We start from the raw sequence: 25,817 nt of genomic DNA on the forward strand, positions 1-25,817 counted from the left end.
TGGGAAAGTGAAGAGACTATAAATGCTGTATGATTGCAGTTGGCATGTCTGGTCAACTAGTAGTTCACGGTCAAGAATTTAAAGTAACACTAAGCCTGCTTATTTGCCACCATATCTTTGCACAAGTTCTTACTTATTTCTAGTCCCCTGGCATGTTTATGAGAATATTGCTGCTATCACTTGTGTATTTCTCTTAGCCACTTTCAACTTTTCAGTATTGGAACAGTATGTAGAGATTCAGATCGAACTGATTTGAGTTAGCCAGGAAGTTCATTTGGGTTTTCTGTAAGCTGTAACTAGGGTAAGGGTTTGGCCAAGAAAGAAGTGAAAGAGGAGCTAAGAGGCTGAGAGAATATACAAAGAAGTGAGAGCAGTGTTGACCACAACATTCAGACTAAGGGAAGTGTGGCCACGCAAGAATGAAAGGCAGTGAGAAGGTGGCGGGGGGTTGGGGGGAGCAGCTGCTTGGAGGTCCCTGTGGGGTCAGAGAATATGGAAGGCAGAATAAAAATGAATCATTTATTTTAAACACATGTTATGTGTATATAATGAATTGTATTTCAGATATATGGGAAAAACTTTCTATTGAAGGCATCTAATAACATTTTTTAAACTTAAATGCAAATATCTGAAACCTTTAACTTCAGTTTTTCAAATGAAGTATGCCTTCAGCATTTTTTCCTTCTAAGTGACTTTTCCTTATCCTAGTCCTGTTCTTCCCACCCTCACATTCTTCGGAGATGCTCTGTGCCTCTGCCAACCTGTTGCTCAAGTGCTTTTGCCCTGTGTCAGAGCCTCCTAATAACCACAGAGGCTTATTTGCATTAGACTTGGGTGAGTTTCTCACTCTGAGCCTCAGTTTCCTCATTTAAGTGGGGATAATAATTTGTACTTTATTGTAAGAACTAATGTTAATGTGTATTTATCCCTTGCACAGAACTTGGCATGTCTTTAAAAATGGTAGATACTGTTATCATCTTAGGCTTATTGAATGAATCATATGTTATTAGAGCTGAATAACCGAATCTCAAAAGCATGCTGTTCTGTCATTTCAATAACATGTTATTTTAGAAGCATCTAGGATTATCAGTGGCAAAACATTGTATTAACGATTGCTATCATTAACCTTTTAAAAATTATTTTTAATTGGAGGATAATTGGTTTACAGTACTGTGTTGGTTTCTGCCATACAGCAACATGAATTAGCCATAGGTATACATATGTCCCCTCCCTCTTGAACCTCCCACCCCAACCCACCCCTCTAGGTTGTCAGACAGCACTGGGTTTGAGCTTCCTGCATCATACAGCAAATTTCCACTAGCTCTCTGTTTTACATATGATAATATATATGTTTCAAAGCTACTGTCTCAAATTGTCCCACTCTCTCCTTGCCCCACTGTGTCCACAAGTCTCTTCTCTATCTGTCTCCACTGCTGCCCTGCAAATGGTTCATTTAGTACCATTTTTCTAGATTCCATATATATGTGTGTTAATATATGATATTTGTTTTTCTCTTTCTGACTTGCTTCACTCTGTGTAATAGGCTCTAGATTCATCCACCTCATTTGAACTGACTCAAATATGTTCCTTTTTATGGCTGAGTAATATTCCATTGTATATATGTACCACAGCTTCTTTAGCCATTCCTGTGTTGTTGGGCATCTAGGTTGCTTCCATGTCTTGGCTATTGTAAATAGGTCTGTGATGAACATTGGGGTACATATGTCTTTTTCACTTATGATTTCCTCAGGGAATATGCCCAGTGGTGGGATTACTGTGTCATATGGTAGTTTTATTTCTAGTTTGTTAAGGAATCTCCATGCTGTTCTCCATAGTGGCAGTATCAATTTACCTTCCCACCAACAGCACAAGAGGGTTTCCTTTTCTCCACACTCTCTCCAGCATTTATTGTTTGTAGATTTTTTGATGATGGTCATTCTGACCAGTGTGAGGTGATGCCTCATTGTAGTTTTGATTTGCAGTTCTCTAATAATGAGCAATGTTGAGCATCTTTTCATGTGTTTATTAGCATCTTTATGTCTTCTTGGCTTCCCTGATGGCTCAGTTGGTAAAGAATCCGCCTGCAATGCAGGAGTCCCGGTTCGATTCCTGGATTGGGAAGATCTGCTGGAGAAGGGAAAGGCTACCCACTCCAGAATTCTGACCTAGGGAATTCCATGGACTGTATAGTACATGGGGGGTTGCAAAGAGTTGGACACAGCTGAGCAACTTTCACTTCACTTCATGTCTGCTTTGGAGAAATGTCTGTTTAGATATTCTGCCCATATTTTGTTTGGGTTGTTTATCTGGTATTGAGCTGCATGAGCTGCTTATATATTTTGGAGATTTATCCTTTGTCAGTTGTTTCATTTGCTGTTGTTTGCTCCCATTATGAGGGTTGTCTTTTCACCTTGTTTATAGCTTCCTTTGCTGTGCAAAAGCGTTTAATTAGGTCCCATTTGTTTGTTTTTATTTCCAGTACTCTAGAAAGTGGGTCATAGAAGATCTTGCTGTGGTTTATGTCCAAGAGTGTTGTGCTTATGTTTTCCTCTAAGAATTTCATAGTTTCTGGTCTTACATTTAGGTCTTTAATCCATTTTGAGTTGATCCCTCTGTATGGTGTTAGGAAGTATTCCAGTTTCATTCTTTTACATGTAGCTGTCCAGTTTTCCCAGCACAGTTTATTGAAGAGACTGTCTTTGCCCCATTTTATATTCTTGGCTTCTTTGTCAGAGATAAGGTGCCCATTGGTGCTTGGATTTTTCTCTGGGCTTTCTGTCTTGTTCCATTGGTCTATATTTCTGTTTTTGTGCCAGTATCATGTCTTGATGACTATAACTTTGTAGTATAGTTTGAAGTTGGGGTGGTTGATTCCTCCAGCTCCATCCTTCTTTCTCAAGATTGCTTTGGCTATTTGGGGTCTTTTGTGTTCCCATACAAATTGTGAAAAATTTTTTGTTGTTGTTGTTCTAGTTCTGTGAAAAATAGCATCGATACTTTCATAGGGATTGCATTGAAAGTATAGATTGCTTTGGATAATGTAGTTGTTTTCACAATATTGATTCTTTCAACCCAAGAACATGGTATATCTCTCCATCTGTTTGTTTCATCTCTTTCTTTCATCCGTGTTCTATAGTTTTCTGCATATAAGTCTTTTGTCTCTTTAGGTATGTTTATTCCTAGGTATTTTATTCTTTTTGTTGCAGTGGTGAATGTATTATTTCCTTAATTTCTCTTTCTGATATTTTTGTTGTTAGTGTATAGGAATGTAGGGGATTTCTTTATATTAATTTTTATATCTTGTGACTTTAATAGATTCATTGATTAGCTCTAGTAATTTTCTGGTGGCATCTTTAGGGTTTTCTATGTATAGTATTACTTCTTCTTTTCCAACCTGGATTCCTTTTATTTTTCTTCTCTGATTGCTGTGCCTCCAAAACTATGTTGAATAATAGTGGCAGGAGTGGGCCCCCTTATCTTGTCCTTATTAACCTTTTAATGTATGTTTATTTTTTTTCAGCTTTAAGAATAAACTGAGAGTGGGAACTCACTATGAATATAGGTGAGTTTTTTTTTTTTTTTTTTTTAGTTCCCAATAACAAAGGTACATGCATATACTTGCATCACTTACCTGTAGGTTTGCTAGCTTAATTCAGTTTTGAGTCAAAGCATCAGACAGAGGTGACTCATTTAGGTGTGTGATCCCTTCAAAAAAAAGTTGAGGTATATTAGAGATAGTAGATATTTAAGTGTCTATATATTGACATATATGTTTCAGTGTCTATATATTGGGGGAGATATATATATATATGTGTGTGTGTGTGTGTGTATACGGTTTATTCTCACACAGGAGAATTGAAGAAACTCTTTATATTTAATATGTTTGGAACACTAAGAATGGATACATTTTTCTATATAAAACAATGCATCTGTTTACCCCAGTTATATTTTATACTGCTATCTTCTTTATGGGGCTTCCCTCATAGGTCAATTGGTAAAGAATCCACCTGCAATGCAGGAGACCCCAGTTCAGTTCCTGGGTCAGGAAGCTCTCCTGGAGAAGGGATAGGCTACCCAAATAAACATGTTGTATTTGAAAATTCTAATTTGACTCATCAACAATGATATAAGCCTGTCACCTTTTGCTCTACTTGGTCCCCTCCCTTAATCTGGGCTAGAGGCTGCTTCTCTGATGTAAATAGAACAGTATTTTCTGTTTCTGTCTCCCCACTATCAACCATTGAGTCTATTTTTCAGGCCATGGTTCTTGAATGAATTGGGACTGAGTGAGCTTGATTTAAGCATTCTTTTCTAGAAAGGGGTATGTGCTTAAGTAAAATGGACTTTTTCCTGTTTAGCATCCTAAAAATGATAGAACTGTCACAAAGATTTTTTAGTGGTCAAAGTGAAAGATACTTAGTTTCTTATATTCTCATGTAGCACTTCCTTTCATGATACTAACCACCAGGTATCAAAAGTAATAGTTCAGTGCTTTTGGTGATGTATTACCCTTGCCTGGCCTTAATATGGAGCAAGCATCTTATCTGCAGTGATTTTGGAGCCCCCCGAAATAAAGTCTGTCACTGTTTCCATTATTTCCCCATCTATTTGCCACGAAGTGATGGGACTGGATGCCGATCTTAGTTTTTTGAATGTTGGGTTTTAAGCCAGCTTTTTCACTGTCCTCTTTCACTTTCATCAAGAGGCTCTTTAGTTCCTCTTCACTTTCTTGACTTCACACTCCAGGATGTCTGACTCTAGGTGAGTGATCAGACCATTGTGGTTATCTGAGTCATTAAGATCTTTGTCTTTTGGGGCTCCACTGCAGCCATGAAATTATAAGACGCTTGCTCCTTGGAAGAAAAGCTATGACCAACCTAGACAGCATATTAAAAAGCAGAGACATTACTCTGCCAGCAAAGGTCTGTCTAGTCAAAGCTATGGTTTTTCCAGTAGTTACGTATGGATGTGAGAGTTGGACCATAAACAAGGCTGAGTGCTGAAGAACTGTGGTGTTGGAGAAGACTCTTGAGAGTCCCTTGGATTGCAAGGAGATCAAACCAGTCCATCCAAAAGGAAATCAGTCCTGAATATTCATGTGAAGGACTGATGCTGAAGCTCAAACTCCAATACTTTGGCCATGTGATACAAAGAACTGACTCACTAGAAAAGACCCTGATGCTGGGAAAGATTGAGGCAGGAGAAGAAGGGGATGACAGAAGATGAGATGGTTGGATGGCATCATCAATGCAATGGACATGAGTTTGAGCAAGCTCTGGGAGTTGATGATGGATAGGGAAGCCTGGCGTACTGCAGTCCATGGAGTTGCAGAGTAGGACACCACTGAGTGATTGAATTGAGCTCTGTGTATTCTTGCCACCTCTTCTTAATACCTTCTCCTTCTATTAGGTCCATACCATTTCTGCCCTTTATTGTGCCCATCTTTGCATGAAATGATCTCTTGGTATCTAATCTTCTTGAAGAGATCTCTAGTCTTTCTTATTTTATTGTTTTCCTCCTTTTCTTTCCATTGATCATTTAAGAAGGCCTTCTTCTCTCTTCTTGCTGTACATTGGAACTCTGCATTCAGATGGATGTATCTTTCCTCTTCTCCTTTGCCTTTTGCTTTTCTCAGCTATTTGTCAGGCCTCCTCTGACAACCATTTTCCCTTTTTTCCATTTCTTCTCGTTGGGGATGGTTTTGATAACCACCTCCAGTGCAGTGTTATGGACTTCTGTCCATAGTTCTTCAGGCACTCTATCAGATCTAATCCCTTGAATCTGTTTGTCACTTCCACTGTATAATTGTAAAGGATTTGATTTAGGTCATACCTGAATGGTCTAGTGGTTTTCCCTACTTGCTTCAATTTAAGCCTGAATTTTTCAATAAGGAGTTCAATGTCTGAGCCACAGTCAGCTCCCAGTCTTGTTTTTGCCGACTGTATAGAGTTTCTCCGTCTTTGGCTGCAAGGAATATAATCAGTCTGATTTCAGTATTGATCATCTGGTGATGTCCATGTGTAGAGTCTTCTCTCGTGTTGTTGGAAGAGGGTATTTACTGTGACCAGTGCGTTCTCTTGGCAAAACTCTATTAGCCTTTGCCCTGCTTCATTTTGTACTCCAAGGCGAAACTTTCCTGTTACTCCAGGTTATCTCTTGACTTCCTAGTTTGCATTCCAGTCCCCTATAATGAAAAGGACATCTTTTTGGGGTGTTAGTTCTGAAAGGTCTTGTAGATCTTCATAGAACAGTTCAACTTCAGCTTCTTTGGCACTTGTGGTTGGGGCATAAACTTGGATTACTGTGAATAGAATAGTGTTAGAATAGCATAGAATGGTGTTTCTTAAAGTGGGTCCCAGGACTAGCATACCAGCACTACCTGGAAACTTGTTAAACATGTAGATTCTAGATCCCCACCCGAGATTTGCTGTATGAGACTCGGGTGTGTCTCAGGACTTTCTGATGCATCCTGGTGTTTGACGTCCACAAAGGGCACCTTGAAATGACTATGCACAAACGTGTTTTTCTTTTTAGGACGAGTGAGCTCGTGTATATATTTCAAGTTGTTTGTTGGCTGGTGATGGGATGATCTCAGAAATTTAAAAATACCTACTGGACTCAAGGGAGTTCATTATCCTGTATTTTACCTTTGGTAATCTGCCCTGCTGCAAGCTTCATTAAGCATTCATTAAGGGAAACGGGGTTTTTGAGAACTGACTGCTTTCAAGTATGTTTATGTACAAGAGGGAACATAGTATGATATTGTAGATATGCTCTTATTGAATGACTGTGGCTTTTATATCGTCTAGAAAAATATACCCTGGTTAGAAATAATTTAGCTTAAAATGATTATATTTGATTATTTTTAATTTTATATATAAGTAGGATTGTGTAGTTGGAAAGGCATGGCTTTGGAATCAAAAATTGTATGCCTTGAGTTCTGGAAACCTTCCTTGACTTCTTGTTTCTTCTTCTGAAAAAATGGAAAGAAAACTCCACACCACGTTGTGAAGTTTAAATCACATGCAAAATGTATTTCATAAGCAGTAATAATCATTGCAGAATTGCTTGTACTTATTCTATTCTTGGTTTATGTTTATTTCTGAACTTAATTGATTTTAGGCTTAAAATTGATAGCTTGTAATTTTCAGAACTTCGTTTATTTTTTAGCCTCTGTGAGTAAAGAATATTGGCTCATGTAGCATCATGCAGGCCTAATGTTAAGCACAGCTGCTTTGTTGTTCAGTCACTCAATCGTGTCTGACTCTCTTTAACCCCATGGGCTGCAGCACTGCAGGCTTCCCTGTCCTTCACCATCTCCTGGAGTTTGCTCAAACTCATGTCCATTGAGTTGATGATGCCATCCAACCATCTCTTCCTCTGTCGTCCCCTTCTCCTCTTGCCTTCAGGCTTTCCCAGCATCAGGGTCTTTTCCAGTGAGTCGGCTTTTCGCATTAAGTGACCAGAAGTGTTGTAGCTTCAGCTTCTGTATCAGTCCTTCTAATGAATATTCAGAGTTGATTTCCTTTAGGATAGACTGGTTTGATCTCCTTGCTGTCCAAGGGACTCTCAAGAGTCTTCTCCAGCACCACAGTTTGAAGGCATCAGTTCTTTGGCACTCAACCTTCTTTTATGGTCCAACTCTCATATCTATACAAAGGCAGCTTTAGACTGTTTCATAGCTATTATTTACAACTTCTTCCTTCAAAAAGTTGATGGGAACAATAAAGGACAGAAATGGTAAGGATCTAAAAGAAGCAGAAGATATTAAAAAGGCGTGGCAGGAATACACGGAAGACTATACAAAAAAGATTTTAATGACTCGGATAACCACAATGGTGTGATCACTCACCTAGAGCCAGAAATCTTGGAGTGTGACGTCAAGTGGGCCTTAGGAAGCATCACTACAAACAAAGCTAGTGGAGATTATGGAATTCCAGTTGAGCTATTTCAAATCCTAAAAGATGATGCTGTGAAAGTGCTGCACTCAATATGCCAGCAAATTTGGAAAACTCAGCAGTTGGCCACAGGGCTGGAAAAGGTCAGTTTTCAATCCTAAAGAAGGGCAATGCCAAAGAATGCTCAAACTACTGCACACTTGTAGTCATTTCACATGCTAGCAAGGTCATGCTCAGAATCGTCCAAGCTGTGCTTCAGCAGTGCATGAACCAAGAACTTCCAATTGTATGAGCTGATTTAGAAAAGGCAGAGGAACCAGAGATCAAATTGCCTACATCTGCTGGATGATAGAAAAGCAAGAGAATTCCAGAAAAACTACTTCTGCTTCATTGACTATGCTTAAGCCTTTGACATGTGGATCACAGCAAACTGGAAAATTCTTCAAGAGATGGGAATACCAGACCACCTTACCTGATTCCTGAGAAATCTCTATGCAGGTCAAGATGCAACAGTTAGAAATGGACACGGAACAATGGACTGGTTCTAAATTGGGAAAGGAGTACGTCAAGGCTGTCTACTGTCACCTTGCTTATTTATCTTATATGCAGAGTACATTATGCGAAATACCGGGGTGGATGAAGCATAAACTGGAATCCAGATTGCTGGCAGAAATATCAATAACCTCAGATATGCAGATGACACCATCCTTATACAGAACGCAAAAAGAACTAAAGAGCCTCTTGATGAAGGTGAAAGAGGGGAGTGAAAAAGCTGGCTTAAAACTCAACATGTAAAAAACTAAGATAATGGCATCTGGTCCCATCGCTTCATGGCAAACAGGTGGGGAAACAATGGTAACAGTGCCAAACTTTATTTTCTTGGGCTCCAAAATCACTGTGGACACTGACTACAGCCATGAAATTAAAAGCCGCTTGCTCCTTGGGAGAAAAGCTATGAGAAACCTAGGCAGTGTATTAAAAAGCAGAAACATTACTTTGCCAACAAAGGTTCATCTAGTGAAAGCTATGGTTTTTCCAGTAGTCATGCATGGATGTGAGAATTGAACCATAAAGAAGGCTAAGCACCAAAGAATTGATGCTTTTGAATTGTGGTGTTGGAGAAGACTCTTGACAGTTTTTTGGACTGCAAGATCAAACCTGTCAGTCCTAAAGGAAATCAACCCTGAATATTCGTTGGAAGGGCTAATGCTGAAGTTCCAATCCTTTGGTGACCTGATGCGAAGAGTCAACTCATTCTAAAAGACCCTGATGCTGGGGGAGATTGAAAGCAGGAGGAGATGGGGAATGACAGAGGATAAGATGGTTGGATGAATCACCAACTCAATGAACATGACTTTGAGCAAGCTCTGAGAATTGGAGAAGGACAGCAAAGCCTGGTGTGCTGTGGTCTATGGGGTCACAAAGAGTTGGACACGACCGAGTGACTGAACAACATCACATTTTTACTATAACAAAAGGAAAGTTAACAATTTCTGTTTTCTTTTTATTCCCTCCTCGAGATAACCAATATTAATAGATTTGTGTGAATTTTTCTGTACTTTTATTCATGTCCTTGCAGATGTGTATGATCATGCACGCATTCAGGCAGTTTGTGTTAAGGCTGATCAATGGAAGGTTCAGTGATGCTGTAAGAAATAAAACCTAGACCTATGAATCTGTGCTGCAGGAGGACCAGTCCTTGGTTACTAATCAGTAGACTCTTTTGTGTCAATGTGACCGTCTTGCAGCCTAAGAAATTGAAAAGGCTTAATTCCAGGTTGACGTTTCTTGATGGGCTCCTCATTCTCCACAATTGACAAAGCTCCTAAATAGTCATAACTTCATGAGAAACTAGGCAGGTGATAGGAGCTACAGCCACTCAGGTGTATCCTACATCTTTGCAGATCTGTTTACTGATTAGGGCGGTAAATCAGAGTGAAATTTGAACTGTGTCCAAGTTCTTCTCACTATTCTTTGAATCCAGGTCTTTCATATTAGTCTGTTCTTCATTCATTTTTTACAAATTTTGTATTATTACATTTACCTCTGTCATTTGTTTTATTCCTTTTCTGCTTTAGTACCTAATAGTTATCAGTCCAGGTCAATGGTTAGAGAAATGTTATTTTTAATACATGTATAATATCCCAGAATGTGGATGTTATAATTTAGTTAGCTGTTCTCCAGTTGACTTTCATGATATTTACAGGTTGTTAGTGCCAAAAAAACCCAACTACAGTATACATTCTTGTACATATAGATAAGACTCCCCAAAGTGGACTTGCTCTGTTAGTTGCTGGTACTGTTGTTTAGTCATTCAGTCTGACTCTTTATGACCACGTGGACTGCCCCATGGACTGTAGCTTGTTGGGCTCCTCTGTCTATGGAATTTTCTGGGCAAGATGACTGGGGTGGGTTCCATTTCCTCCTCCAGGTGATCTTCCCTCCCCAAGAATTGAACCTGCATCTCAGAGTCTCCTGCATTACAGTGGATTCTTTTACCACTGAGCCACTGGGGAAAGCCCATTGTTCTATCAGTATTCATGTGTATTTAAAATTTTAAGAGATACTGTCAATTTGGGGGCCATGAGAGAGGGTAAAAGAGGAGGAAGATAGTAGCAGTTTTCACTCCCATTGTCTGGGGGTTTGTTTATACCTATCCTCACCAGCACAGGCTATAATTATTTTAATATTTATCAGTCATATGGATAAAAACAGTATCTCATTATACCTTCAGTTTGCAACCTTCTGGTGACTAGTGAGGCTTGAGAGTCTCTTCATATTTATTGGCCCTTTGGATGTCCTCTTTTGAGAATTGCTTATTCATATTCCTTACCCAATTTTATTGGCCTTTTTATTTTTGTCTTATAAATTTGTATGACTGATTTGGTTACTAGGAATATTAAGAGCTTGCCATCATTAAGCGGAGAAGGCAGTGGCACCCCACTCCAGTACTCTTGCCTGGAAAATCCCATGGACAGAGGAGCCTGGTAGGCTGTAGTCCATGGGGTCGCTAAGAGTCAGACACGACTGAGCGACTTCACTTTGACTTTTTACTTTCATGCATTGGAGAAGGAAATGGCAATCCACTCCAGTGTTCTTGCCTGGAGAATCCCAGGGACGGGGGAGCCTGGTGGGCTGCCATCTATGGGGTTGCACAGAGTCAGACATGACTGAAGCGATTTAGCAGCAGCAGCAGCCATCATTATGAGCTGCACTTGTCTCTTGATTTTATTTATAATTTTTGCTATGTAAGATAGATGATAGGTAAGTGAATAGTTAAATCATTTGTCTTTACTAACTTCTCTCTTGCTTTAGAAAGTTTTTCTCAGCTAACAGTAATAAAATATCTTTCTAAATTTTCTTTTGGTAAATTTATTGTAATTTTTGTATTTAAGTTTTTAATCTAGAGATTTGTTTTTAACTTAAAAGTTATTAAATTAAAAATTTATTAATATTTTAATAAAAGATGTATTTTTAATGTATAGAGTAGGAATTTAGCTTTCTGTTTTCAAGATGAATGTCAGTTTATTCCAGAGTTGTTAAATTACCATTTTCCAACTTGAAATTCCACTTTTCCATATGTTATTTTCCTGTTTATAAAAGCAACTAGTTTTGGACCTCTGCATTAATTTCTATAGATTACCACAGTTTAGTGCTTAAAACAACCCCAGCTTATTAATGTATAATTCCATAGATCAGAAGTCCAGGAACAGTGAGGCTGGGTTTGTTGCTCAGGTTCTCAAAGTCTGAGGTTAGGATGGGGAAGGATCCACTTACAGCCTTATTGAAATTGCTGGCAGAATCAGTTCCTGTGGTTACAGGACCTAGGTCTCTGTTTTCTTCCTGGCTGTCAGTTCAGGATGCTGTCAGCCCTTTGAGACCACCAGCAGCTGTTCTTTTGAATTGTATTTCATTTGCTAAATTTTATTGTTTCCCCATCAATATTCATGAGCGAAAGTGGTTTATAATTTTTTTGTGGCAGTTATACATATTTTAGTACATACAGATATTTGTATGATGGCGATAAATAATTATTACAATAAAACATGTTTTTTCCAACCATATAGCTGCCTTGCTGTGGAGTAGTGTTGCAAGTTGGGTGTATGTAGCATTTGTTTTGTGTTCATCTCATGCCAAATCCTCTCTCCTAGTATCAACATGTATTAGGAATCTTGATCTTTAGGATCTATGGTCATATTCATTAACTTTTAAATCCCAGATAAAATGCTAATGTGTGAGTTAAAGCAAGGTGTACAGAGTCAGGTGGCCTTTGACTCCATATTTCTGGGTAATATTAGGCTTCAAGTGGCCATGCTGAGCCCAGGAACATGCAGTCCTTTTCATATAGTTAATCTTTTTTAAAAAATTATATTTGTTTTTAATTGGAGGATAATTGCTTTACAATATTGTTTGTTTCTGCCATATATCAACATCAATCAGCCGTAGGTTTATGTATGTCCCCTCCCTCTTGAACCTACCTCCCACCCCATCCCACCTCCATATAGTTTAACTTTGAGTGCTATTTTTCCATCACTAACCATCAGCAAATTTGTTGTAATCCATTTTACAACAAACTACTACTAATTTTCATATAGTAGTAGTTTGCTCTTAAACTAAAAATGAAATTAGAAATGTAGATTTTAATAAAACCTATGTAAACTATAGTTTTTTTTTTTCTTTTTTAATGAAATAATCTATCTTTTAAGGACAGAAGGTCATTCAGGAGTGATGTATCAGAATCTAAAACGTTCTTTCTTATTCCAAGTGATGATGAATGACCTTTAGGCACCTAGTTCTTGGTATGTTTAAAAAATTGTGTTAATTTTCAAGGGTTAGTGGCAGAGGATGAGGTCAAATAAAGCATGGAGCCTTTTGGTTTACTAGTGGAAAACCATGACAAATCAACTCTTCATGGAGTGGGAAGTCTTTGAATTATGAATGCTGTTCTTGAAAAATTCTGAAAATGCTTCACATGCAGTTGCTCGTTAGAGCTTCTGTCTGTCAGAGTGCTCTCTTTATCCTTTGGGGATAGTTGAGAGCGTGTTGCTCTGCTCAGCTACTTGGTTGCCTGGCAGACTCTCCAGCTCAGTGAAAGAACTAAGTTGCTAAAGCTGTGTGACCAGGTGGTTGAGTGTGAGTTACATGCGCTTTAAGAAATGAAACATCAATGAGTAATTTGGTATCGTCGTTAGTATCAATACTATATATAACATTGTCAACACTTGTGAAAAAATACTATGGTTGAGAGAACATTTCCCGGATTATCACTACAGTTGTTAATTTTACTTAACACTTGCATGCTTCCCACACTGCCCTAAGAGCTTTACATATATTAACTCACTGAATCCTCACAACAAGTCTTAAACTGAGGTTAGGTGGCAAGTGGAGGTGCCAGGAATTGATGTCGGTGTCTGGCTCCTGAGTCTATGCTCTTGATCACGATTATACACTTATTGATCTTACAAATCTAGGACAGAATGATTTCCTAAAAAAGTCCTTCAGACTTGGAGAAGCAGACTCCTTCTACTAATAAAGACAGAATGGTGCAGTCAAAGCTGAGAGTGAATTACTTCTGTTGCCTTAAACTTTCATCTTTTCCTTTTGTGGAAGGCAGGCCAGGCTGAGCCATGAAAGAGGAAACAGTGTGTTTTTGTTTCTGTTTCCCTTCTATTACTTTTCTGTAAACTTCAGTGATCAGCCATTTGTTGATCATCTCACTTTGAGCAAGCATTAGTTAGACTCTGTGGAGTCTGGAAAGGACTTAGCTATGTTCCCTGACTCTGAAAAATGAAGCTACCTGCAGCCCACTGTAGAGACTGCAGTGCCTGAGTCATGCTCAAGTTTGTAATGAGAGCAGAGAAGGAATCAATGTACCGTATCTCCTGTGTGGATCCTTCTCCATCTCTCCCTCTCAAAGGTAAAGCCAAAAGTCTAGCGGGTGAAGAGAGGCTCATGTGGTGAGTTCGTATATGATTGATCAGCCTGCCACAAAGAGAGGGCAGATTTGCAGAGGTGCAGGGTGTAGGTTATACTTGGCAACCTCCTTGATAAGTCACCTGGGTACTTATTAAATTCCACATTTGTGGGCCCCATTCGATAGCCTCTGAATCAGAATCTCCAGGGGAGGGGCCTAGGGAATGCTGATTAACAGGGCCCCCCAGGGAATTCTTGTTGGGGGAGCTTGGAAAACACCGCAGGAGTGGAATACAGTTTGTTTACAAACATTGAATTGTAGAGTTAATGGTTGAGGATGAGATCAGATGATATGTCTTGCCTGTCTTTTGTGATTGGATCTCTATTTGTATCCGACTGAATGTTGCTTACTTTGCAAGTATCATTAGATATATTGAACAGAGCATTTACTTAGACTTGGACAACCTTAATGTGCAAGCAGTATGTTGAAAGTTTGGACTTCAGCCCAATTTACAGGGTTTGCAACCTTGACTTATGTTGAGAAACAGCCAAGGAGAAGAGTGGGGAAAAGAATGAATGTTGTTAATCTACTGTGTGCCCCATGACACTTCATGGTGCCGCCTTGTGTTCCTTAGCCAGGTGAGGCTAATAGGTTAACTATGTGGGCCACATAGCTGTTAGTGACGCAACTGACATTCAAACCTGGGCCTATAGAGGAGAAATTTGATTTGTCAAAAAGTGATGATCAGAGTGTTCATTCACTCAATTAAAATTGGTGAACCAGAAAAAGCAGGGTTAGGATGAGGAGCTATGGTAAAAAACTTCGATGTTTGCTACCATGTGAAAATATATGCCCAGTGTTCTGTACTTTTTTCATTTTAAAAGAAGTCAGTTATCAGCATTTTATGTGAATTTCTCTATTTTAAAATTTTAGTCCTATATTCAAAAAGTGTAAAACAATGTGTTTGCCAACACCGTGATACAGAATACATCATTAGGTAGAAATTTGCTTAAGGGCTTCTGGCTTGTGACTTCTAGATTAAATAATCTATCTAAAGTCTAAACTTTAAAATGTCAAGATTCGTGCTGTGATTTACTGTGATTTGCTGTCCCTTCATATCTTAAAGGAAAAATTTCGTGAACATTTATGTGAAAGTAATAATGAAGCCTTTTCTAAATATTTGTATGCTTTTAACTTTGCTGAGGTAATGGAGAAAGATGAAAAAGCTACTTCTGGCTTCTTGCACTGGGGAAGGTATTGCCCTCTCCTGGGCCTTTAGTCCAACTACTGTGTTTTGGTTGCCTTCTACCATCAGGAGCTAAAAGTGGATCTGTCTATTCGTATGCTTTGAACCCATGAGGAGCCGTGTGCAACTGGTGTCTTTCCAAAGTGTATAGAGCAGCATATTGCTGCTGCTGCTAAGTCACTTCCGTCGTGTCCGATTCTATGCGACCCCATAGACAGCAGCCCACCAGGCTCCCCTGTCCCTGGGATTCTCCAGGCAAGAACACTTGAGATCAGTATATTAGTGGACCTTGAAACCAATTTGGTGCCAGCTTGACCAGTATTAAAATGAGAGAGATTGAGAAAGAGAGCAAAGTAGGATAGAAGATGCTTGCATGGCAAGTAGGAAGGGCAAGAATTGCTTTGTGGTACTATTGTTTCAGCTGTATACGTGTGTGTGTTGCATAAGAGAATGTATTTCCCACTGTCCTAGCAGTTAGATTTTGAAAGCACTGACCTAGAATGACTAAGTAGATTCCTTGGTCATTCTCCTGGAATCTAAGATGGTATAAATTCTAAACTGGAAATTTGAAAGGATTTTCACCACATGTTAATTACATCCACACTTGTGACTCCATGGACTGTAGCCCACCAGGCTCCTCTGTCCTTGGGATTCTCCAGGCAAGAACACTGGAGATCAGTCCTTTAATCCAGTCATTACTTTTCAGGCAAAGAGTGGCCATGACGAAGGGAAGGAGGGTCATTACAAGATGGTAAGTCACATAGCCTTAGAGAGTAGGACAGAGACTCCATGACTAAGAGAGGATGCTAAGGAGGACACTGAGCCAGTCCCAGTTCTGTGTTTACAGAAATTCCTAGAGGATGAAAAGGAGAAAGGGGGAAGACAGTATGAGTAAAAAGAACACCTAATGCAAGTTTAAGGGCACTGGAGAGGCTCAGAGGAAGGTGGACCTGGGGATACTTTGACAATGAAACATTTTCCATTTGTAGAATTGCCTCTTTGGAACTGAGTGAATGGGGAAAGGTGACCTGAAGTTAACACTCTCCACGTGTTGTATTTGCTTCATCATTTCTAAGTTTACATTCTCAAGAAACTCTATTGTGAAATTTAATAATCTAAGTAGAATCTAGATTGTTGTATGAGATTGAGGGGCCCAGCGGGATGCACACTCCTGTGTCTTAAGAGTTTGACTGTAAATGCAAACTCTTAAGGTTTTCAGAAGTAATATAAAGTTGTATTAGTTTCAGCCTGCTAAAAATTAAGTTTTGTCATAATGGCCCCCTGATGGGATGAAATACATGAAAAGTGTTTAGTGCTTATATTAAATATTTTACATTATCTACTGATTCATCGATAAAGCACTATCTTACATCCTTATTCTGGGAAGATTTCTGGATATCTTATGAACTACTTTAAGCTCTCTTAGCTCTCATTACTCGGAGAAGGCAATGGCACCCCATCCGGTACTCTTGCCTGGAAAATCCCATGGATGGAGAAGCCTGGTGGGCTGCAGTCCATGGGGTCGCTAAGAGTCGGACATGACTGATCAACTTCACTTTCACTTTTCACTTTCATGCATTGGAGAAGGAAATGGCAACCCACTCCAGTGTTCTTGCCTGGAGAATCCCAGGGACGGGGGAGCCTGGTGGGCTGCCGTCTACGGGGTCGCACAGAGTCGGACACGACGGAAGCGACTTAGCAGCAGCAGCAGCAGCTCTCATTATTACATATAGGTTAAGAAGCTAATTTATATACAGTTGACTCTTGAACAATGCAGGTTGGAACTGCAGGGATCCACTTAAACTAGGATATTTTTCAGTAGTAAATGTTTACAGTATTACCAAATCCTGGTTGGTTGAGTCTGTGGATGCCTGGAAACTGGAAATGCAAGGCCACGTACAACTTATATGTGGATTTTCTACAATGAGGAGGGTGGGCACCCAAGCCCCCATGTTGTTGATGCATCGCCTGTACTGAAGTGAAAAATAGGCTTTTCAAATTACTTGAGAGATAGATTGTTAAAACATGATATTAAAAGAGGACTAGTTTGACCAGTCAGTGTACTTTGTTTTAGCTCTCTATGGACAGATATTTGAGAGAGCAAACTCCAAAGGACAGCAAACCGATGGGATGGAACTTTTTTTGTCTTGTTTCTATTCCTAGTATACAGCTGATGAAACTGACTTTTTTGGCCATTTTCTCTCACTGATAGTAGATGCTGTGTATTATGGGTCCAATATCCAGGCACAAATACACACATTTGGAGGCTATTGTGTTCTTCCCATTAAAGGGGATTTTCTGCCTCTTACTTGTTTTTATTGTTTTAAGTTTTAAAGATCTGATAAATTTTTGTGAGATTATTTGTAATTCAACTTACTTTCTATAAGTACAGTGATGGTGAGGCTGTGTAACTGTAATCTCTTGGATTGCTTAAGGACCAATATAGAGTAAATAAGTGTGTTAGCTGAATGGATTATTACAAATATTGATTCACTAGAATTACTAGAATAGGACCAAATCTTCCACTGCTGCTACGTATTGATTTATGATTTCAGATCCATGAAAGCTGGATATAATTTTAATATCCTTAGGGGGATAATTTCTATATCTGATTAGTTATAATACTTTAGAGAAAATAATAGACATGTTATAAACTTAAAATGAAGCTTAGAAAGGAAGAAAGCTTAAAGAATTTACCCAAACTATTTTATTACCTTGAAGACTCTTTTGCACTTGGGATTGCATTTATATATTTACATACATATTGCCTCACCTAAACCCTGAGATTCTGGAGATGAGGCTCCAGGTCTCTATATTTCTAACCTCATGTACTTTCCACCACATAACCTAGTTTTTCTGCAGATGCAGTCATGGACCACCTGAATCTGATTCATCAGGGGAGTTTTATTACCAATACAGATTGGTACCCACAGATTTGTGGGTATCTGTGACATACCCACAGATTTACTAAAAATCTCCAGAAGTGAACTCCACCCTAAAATGATCAAGTAAATGCAATGACATTGATAATGCAGGAATAGACATCAAGGCTTCCTGACCTTGCCCTCCACTCTCCTCGCCTACTCAGTGAACTTTTACTGGCCATCTACTAAGTACCAGCTACTCTGGATGTGAAGTTAAATGAAGCACATTAATAGTTAAAAACAGACTGACTTGGAAAGATTTGATTTGAATCAACCTTATCTACATGCTAACCACGTAAATTTCAGCAAGTCACTTAACTTCCCTAAACCTATTTCCTCTTTTGTCAAGTAAAATAATGACTGTCATAAGATTAAGGTAAATACTAAATAAGATCAGTTTAGTTCAGTCACTCAGTCGTGTCTGACTCTTTGCAACCCCATGGACTGTAGCACGCTAGGCTTTCCTGTCTATTACCAGCTCCTGGAGCTTGCTCAAATTCATGTTGCTGATGCCATCCAACCATCTCATCTTGTGACATCCCCTTCTCCTCCTGCCTTCAATCTTTCCCAGCATCAGGGTCTTTTCCAGTGACCCTGACGAGTCCAGTGAGTCAGTTCTTCACATCAGGTGGCCAAAGTATTGAAGTTTCAGGTTCAGCATGAGTCCTTCCAGTGGACATTCAGGACTGATTTCCTTTAGGATTGACTGGTTGGATCTCCTTAAATACTTTTGCAAAGTGCTTGGAATAGAGTGTGCTCTTAATGAACATTAGATTTTTTTTTTCTTAAATTAATGAGCTCATGTTCTAGGAAGGGCTGAATTTCCTGGAAAATACACACTCGAAAATAGAGAAAATAAGGGAAGGGATGTAAGAGATTTTGTTTTCTATCAAACCACCCCAAAACTTGGTGGTATAACTTTTATTGACTCACAGTGTGGTGGGTTGACGGTGGGAGTTGAGTTCAGTTGGGACAGCTTGTCTCTGCTCTAGATTGTATCATCTGGGTACACTCAGGTGTTGTCAGTCTGCTGGCACTCGGTGGCCTCACTCCTATGTTGATAGGAGCAATAGTTGCTAAGTGGGTCATGAGTACTCATCATGAGTACTACCAGCCTGGGCTAGATACGTGGTAGTGGCCGCAGGGTTCCCAAGAGCAGTGGGAAAGGAGTTGTTAAGGGAGTCCCATGAGCAGGCACTTTGCAAGCCTCTGCTTGTGTCAGGTTTACTAGTGATTCATTAGTCAAAGCAAATCACGAGACCAAGCCTAGATTCAGCAGGTAGAGAAAGACTTCACCACTTCATGGGTAAAGGGATGTGACTACAGGGATGGAAAGCATTTGTGGCTATTTTTGTAATCTTCACAGGCTTTACTGATTGCTTCATGCTAGGTGATTTATATGTTATTCCCTTAATCCTCCCAACAGTCTCCTGACATGTGTGACAATCTCATTTCAAGGATGAGAAAATTGATTAGATAAATTGAGACTTGTACACATGAAGCACAAACTTCTTGCCTCAACTTGTGGAGTGGCCTTTTGGGTGCTATCTCTTGTTGGTTAGGTGATCAGCCCACAAGGCAGAAGGTGTATGCTCTATTTCGTTAAGATTTGGTTAAAATGGAGTTTTAGTGACTTGTTTTACTCTCATATTGCTACCTTCTAGACTAAATAAGACTTCTCAGGTGGCTCAGAAGTAAAGCATCCACCTACAATGTAGGAGACGTGGGTTTGATCCCTGGGTTGGAAAGATCCCTTGGAGGAGGAAATGGCAACCCTCTCCAGTAAACTGTTGAGTCATTTGTTTAGTATAGAAAAAATTTAATCTTACTAACATTACTGTTCTTTAAGACTTTCCAGAAGTTTATGAGAATTGTTTTAATGGACTTTTCTTTGTTTTGCCAGATCACCTATGCAACCTGGGTCTCACCGCATTTTGGACATGACCGAGCTTCTTCAATGGGCCAGGTATCACTGGCAGCGGCCGATTGGCCGTACGAACACAGACGATGACGAGAGACCATACAGCTATTCCTCTCTGCTTGCCTGCGGGGGCAAGTCCTCCCAGACCCCCAGACTGGCAGGAAAGCATCGGGTTGTCGTTCCCCACCTCCAGCTCTTCAAGGAGGAGTATGAAAAGTTCTCTGGAACCTACGTGAATAACAGAATACGGACAACAAAGTACACGCTGTTGAATTTTGTGCCAAGAAATTTGTTTGAACAATTTCACAGGTACTTTTATTTTTGCGGGGAAAAAACTTAAAATGTTCTTTGTCATTCTGATTGATATATAAGATTTTTCATTTTCATAATGTCTGTTACCTAAGCCTAACACTTGCGACATTATCTTTGACAATTCTGGTAGGGTCCATTGTGGAATGATGAGTCCTTACATTCATATAACACTTTAGGACTAATAAAATGCTTTCTCGTGACACGAAAAGATATTGTTATCTTCATATTACAGATAAGGAAACTAAGTTTGGCCCTGTAGTTTAACCAGTGTCCTGCCAGAGGTGAATGAGGGGCTATGACCTTCAGTCTATTCACTCCTGCTTTTGTGTTCTGTCCATTAAAAGAATGTTAATTCTGTGTTTAAATTTGACTTATAGCCTTTTCTTCTTTTTTAAAAAATATTTATTTATTTACTTCTTTGGCTGCTCTGGGTCTTAGTTACAGTACATGGGACCTTAAATCTTCATTGTGGCATAAGGAATCTTTAGTTGCAGCATTTGGGATCTTGTTCCCTGACCAGGGATTGAACCCGAGCACCTTGCATTGGGAGCAGGGAGTCTTAGCCACTAGCTCCTAGCTTTTTATTCCTCATAAAAGGAGGAAATAGAGCTCTGAATTAAATACAAATGTAACCTGTAAGATTAGGTAAAGCAGATATAATTCAGTGTAATATGTATTTGCTGAAGCCCTTTCATCAGGTTAAGTATTGAAGGAAATGCAAGGTTACATGAAGCTTCTTTCCTTATGGAGCCTTATGTTTAGCAAGGGCAGCAAGATGTGCATACAATGAAAAGACATGGTGGATGTGATGCGCGCTGTAAGGTGCTGCCAACTAGGATGGAAGCCTCAAAAAGAGAAATACTACTGTTAGCCAGAGCAGTAGAAAGAAAGTGGTATGTGAAGTTAATTATGAAGGTTGAGATTTTCAAGGCAGAGATGTCTGTAAAGCACATTTCAGATGGAGGAAGGAATACAAAGAAAAGCAGAATGGCAGTGGCATAGAAGATTTGCTGGAGGCCTGGGAAGTAGTCCTCTGTGACTGATACTGTTAGAGGCTAATTGAAAGCAGGACAGAACATTTAGGAAGATGCTGCATATATCTTGGCAAGCCGTAATAGAGACCTGACTTAGAACAAAGTGGGGATGAGAAAGAGGACAGTCTATTACAGATACTATGGAATACTAAGGAATTAAGTGAAAGGAGTGAAAAGATGATGTGAGCAAATTGAGTTATGATGACCAGGATTATTAACAGAAAAAAGAAAGACAGGAATAAAAACAAGGTTGGCTCAAAGGTTATGTTTATGTTGTTTTTGTAAATGTTGAGTTTGAGATGCTAATGTGAGTATAGAGATTCTCAGCATTTGTGGTTATTTTTTCCAGTATTATTCATTTCATATATATTCATTCTCATTTTTTAATCTCTGTATATTCCATGTAGTTATGAAACAGTGAATATGGTTAAAGAACAGATGTGAATTTGTCGAATTAATGGTTTTAACTACTATGGATGTTTCTATCTTGTATGGGGTTTGCAGTTGTGCCCATGATAGAATTAGAACCTGGAACCTGAATAGAGTTCAGGGCCCAGCCCTATAGATAGAGATGCAGTTAACCTGGTGTGCTGCAGTCCATGGGGTCGCAAAGAGTCGGACATGACTGAGCGACTGAACGGAACTGTATATGCAAATCATTGAAGCCACAGAAGAAGCAAAAAGGGTTGCAAGTAGCCAAAAATTTCAGCATAAGAGGAATTGGAGGTGAGAAATGAGGAATATGTGTAGATTATTTTGAGAAGTTTGGCTGTGGGAAGAAAATGTGATAAAAATTCAAGGGACCGTGCAAAACTGAGATTTAGTTTCTTTCTTTTAAGGAAAGAGACTGCTTGCATTTGCCTTAGAGTCCAGTGGGAAATATTTGATTATATAAAAGGGACGTAGTTCCTTAAAAAATAGTTCTCAGTAATGTGAAAGCAGAAATGGAAGTGTTGATCTCAGGGGAATATAAACCCTCAGGGTTTTCTAATTATTTTGAACCTTGTTTGAACCTAATGATTGGACAATCAAGTTAACTTCGGAAAGTTTGAGTTAATTTTTTGTTTTTGCAATGCATTAACTTTGAATTTCCTCTTAAGGTTTTTGAACTTTTTAAAAGAAAGTAGTACCTCCTATTGTGCTTTATTATGTTACACAACTCACAATGGTCACACTGCAATATTGACTATAATATATTTAATAAATGATACCTCACATTTATTAGAGTACGTCCAACCAGATGTCTGCAGGGATAATACATCGTTAATTCAGATTTGTTAGATATCACTAGTTCTGTTGTGTAGCATCCAAAATCAACTGATAGGAACTTGTGGAAAAAGGCCACCAGGTCTTTTGCCTCGTTTGTTCCAGGCTTCGCTTGCTTTGTTAACACCTCCTTGTGTGTGTTTGGGTTTCAGAGTCGCCAATTTATATTTCCTGTTTCTAGTTGTTCTGAACTGGGTGCCTTTGGTAGAAGCCTTCCAAAAGGAAATTACTATGCTGCCTCTGGTGGTTGTCCTTACAATTATTGCAATTAAAGATGGCTTGGAAGATTACCGAAAATACAAAATTGACAAACAGATCAACAACCTAGTAACTAAAGTTTATAGTAGGTAAGTGTAACAGGAGCTATGCTGGGGAATATACATGCATCATTTAGAAACATGCAGAATGTTACTCTCCACTCCTTAGATGTGACTAGGACACTTTTGGGGGTGGGATGGTGTTTTGAACTAATATTTATTAAAATCCTAGAGTGCATTTACATCAGGATCATAGGAAAACAATAAACACATTAAACCATTGTCAACCAGATGTTGATAAAGTAAAAGCTTCTATAATTTAGGTGTAAGTAGAGCTGAAAGAATTAAACTTCAAACCATAAGAAGGAAAGCAAGCAGATAGCTTTTAACCCTAGATATTTACAATTTGGGATTAAGAGGTTGGGATATGAAATGTATGAATGAATATGAAAAACAAGATGGGATATGAGAGAAGGTGAGTTTCTTGTGGAGGAAAGGAATTGTGAGATACAGAGAAGTGCATTCTTTTTTGTAAACAAGCAAGAAGCCTATAAAACATTTCCTGTTGCAGCAGCAACTGAGGGCATTCATAATAGGAGGACTTATAAGGAGCATACTTGCTCTGTTGGAGACTTCTATTTCAAGTATTTATGAAATAGCCTGTGTAGCCAAGAGTGAAGTCCATTAAGGTGAGTGTTTAACTGTGCTGTATATTAATGACTACATTTACAAATTTCAATGCTAGTGTCCAGAGACAACTATTTATAAGGCTGTGATGTGTTCCTTGAAGTCATACGTATTGTGTGTGGTAGGAAAATGTAGGACAGTTTACAAAATTGGGATTGTACTACATATATTGTTTTTATTCTATTATTTTAGCCTAATTTACATCATGAATATTTCCCTTGTCTTTATCCATCAAGAAAGCACTTTTAATAGCTACATTGTAATAAGACTCTAAGATAATTTAAACATTTCCCATATTTATATAATTTAAAAATATATCAGTGAGTATTCTTACACAGAAGTATTGAAGATCTATGATTATTTCCCCATTATAATTAGGAATGGAACTAATATATCAAGAGGAGAATATATTTTTTAATTTATTAAAGTATCAGTTTAGTTCAGTCACTCAATTGTGTCCGACTCTTTGCGACCCCATGAATCACAGCACGCCAGGCCTCCCTGTCCATCACCACCTCCCGGAGTTCACTCAGACTCACGTCCATCGAGTTGGTGATGCTATCCAGCCATCTCATCCTTGTCATCCCCTTTTCCCTGCCCCCAATCCCTCCCAGCATCAGAGTCTTTTCCAATGAGTCAACTCTTTGCATGAGGTGGCCAAAGTACTGGAGTTTCAGCTTTAGCATCATTCCTTCCAAAGAACACCCGGGGCTGATCTTCAGAATGGACTGGTTGGATCTCCTTGCAGTCCAAGGGACTCTCAAGAATCTTCTCCAACACCACAGTTCAAAAGCATCAATTCTTCAGCGCTCAGCCTTCTTCACAGTCCAACTCTCACATCCATACATGACCACAAGGAAAAACCATAGCCTTGACTAGATGGACCTTTGTTGGCAAAGTAATGTCTCTGCTTTTCAATATGCTCTCTAGGTTGGTCATAACTTTCCTTCCAAGGAGTAAGCGTCTTTTAATTTCATGGCTGCAGTCACCATCTGCAGTGATTTTGGAGCCCCCAAAAATAAAGTCTGACACTGTTTCCACTGTTTCCCCATCTATTTCCCATGAAGTGATGGGACCAGATGCCATGATCTTTGTTTTCTGAATGTTGAGCTTTAAGCCAACTTTTTCACTCTCCTCTTCCACTTTCATCACGAGGCTTTTGAGTTCCTCTTCACTTTTTCCCATAAGGGTGGTGTCATCTGCATATCTGAGGTGATTGATATTTCTCCAGGCAATCTTGATTCCAGCTTGTGCTTCTTCCAGCCCAGTGTTTCTCATGGTGTACTCTGCATATAAGTTAAATAAGCAGGGTGACAATATACAGCCTTGATGTACTCCTTTTCCTATTTGGAACCAGTCTGTTGTTCCATGTCCAGTTCTAACTGTTGCTTCCTGACCTGCATATAGGTTTCTCAAGAGGCAGGTCAGGTGGTCTCGTATTCCCATCTCTTTCAGAATTTTCCACAGTTTATTGTGATCCACACAGTCAAAGGCTTTGGCATAGTCAATATGTATAGTCTATGTATATTGACTGTGTATATACATACACTGTGAATCTGCACAGCAGATTTAGTTATACGTGTATAGACATTGTTTTTCATATTCTTTTCCATTGTGGTTTATTATAGTGCTTCCCTTGCAGTTCAGTTGGTAAGTGATTTATTATATAATATCAAATATAGTTCCCCGTGCTATACAGTGGGACCTTGTTATTTATCCATTCTATAAATAATAGTTTGTATCAGCTAATCTCAAACTCTGAATCCTTCTTTCTCCCACCCTCCTCCCCTTTGACAACCACAAGTTTGTTCTCTGTATCTGTGAGATAAATTCATTTGTGTTATATTTCAGATTCCATATATAAGTGATATATCTTTTTCTTTCTTACTTCACTTAGTATGATTTCGACCTACATCCATGTTGCTGTAAATGGCATTACATGGTATTTCACTCTTTTTTGTGACTGAGTAGTATTCCATTGTGTGTATATGTGTGTGTGAATATACATATTTTACCTTCTTTATCCATTCATTTGTCAGTAGACGCTTAGGTTGCTTCCATGTCTTGGCTGTTGTAAAGAGTGTTGCTATGAACATTGGGATGCATTGTATCTTTTCAGATTACTATTTTCTGTGGATATATGCCTAAGAGTGGGATTGCTGGATCATATGGTAGCTCTATTTTTAGTTTTTAAGGAACCTCCATACTGGTTGCATTAATTTACATTCCCACCAACAGTGTAGGTGGGTTCCCTTTTCAAGGAGCAATATTTTTAAGTCCTTATTCATGTGGCTTTTGTGAATGCCAATTACAAAGTTTATAAGGTTAATTCTCTGAAGTTCTTTTTCATGAGAAATG

The 25,817-nt window shown here is 39.0% G+C and overlaps 1 protein-coding gene across 7 annotated transcripts in view; it reads left to right on the plus strand.

Moving 5' to 3' along the window:
- Positions 1 to 25,817, plus strand: part of ATP10D (ATPase phospholipid transporting 10D (putative)) — a 145,802-nt gene that overhangs the window by 15,504 nt on the left and 104,481 nt on the right. The window contains exons 2-4 of one of the 7 annotated variants that reach the window (XM_070791386.1): positions 3,521 to 3,562; positions 19,886 to 20,212; positions 22,668 to 22,862. In XM_070791386.1, coding sequence (XP_070647487.1) covers positions 19,893 to 20,212; positions 22,668 to 22,862 — 515 coding nt within the window. In that variant the 5' untranslated portion in view covers positions 3,521 to 3,562; positions 19,886 to 19,892. Of the gene's footprint in view, positions 1 to 3,520; positions 3,563 to 12,558; positions 13,816 to 19,885; positions 20,213 to 22,667; positions 22,863 to 23,343; positions 23,462 to 25,817 lie in introns of those variants that run through there. The other 6 variants (XM_070791388.1, XM_070791389.1, XM_070791387.1 and 3 more) reach the window with 6 other exon arrangements.

This window comes from Bos indicus, chromosome 6, assembly GCF_029378745.1.
Source record: "Bos indicus isolate NIAB-ARS_2022 breed Sahiwal x Tharparkar chromosome 6, NIAB-ARS_B.indTharparkar_mat_pri_1.0, whole genome shotgun sequence".
Classification (NCBI taxonomy): Eukaryota; Metazoa; Chordata; class Mammalia; order Artiodactyla; family Bovidae; genus Bos; species Bos indicus.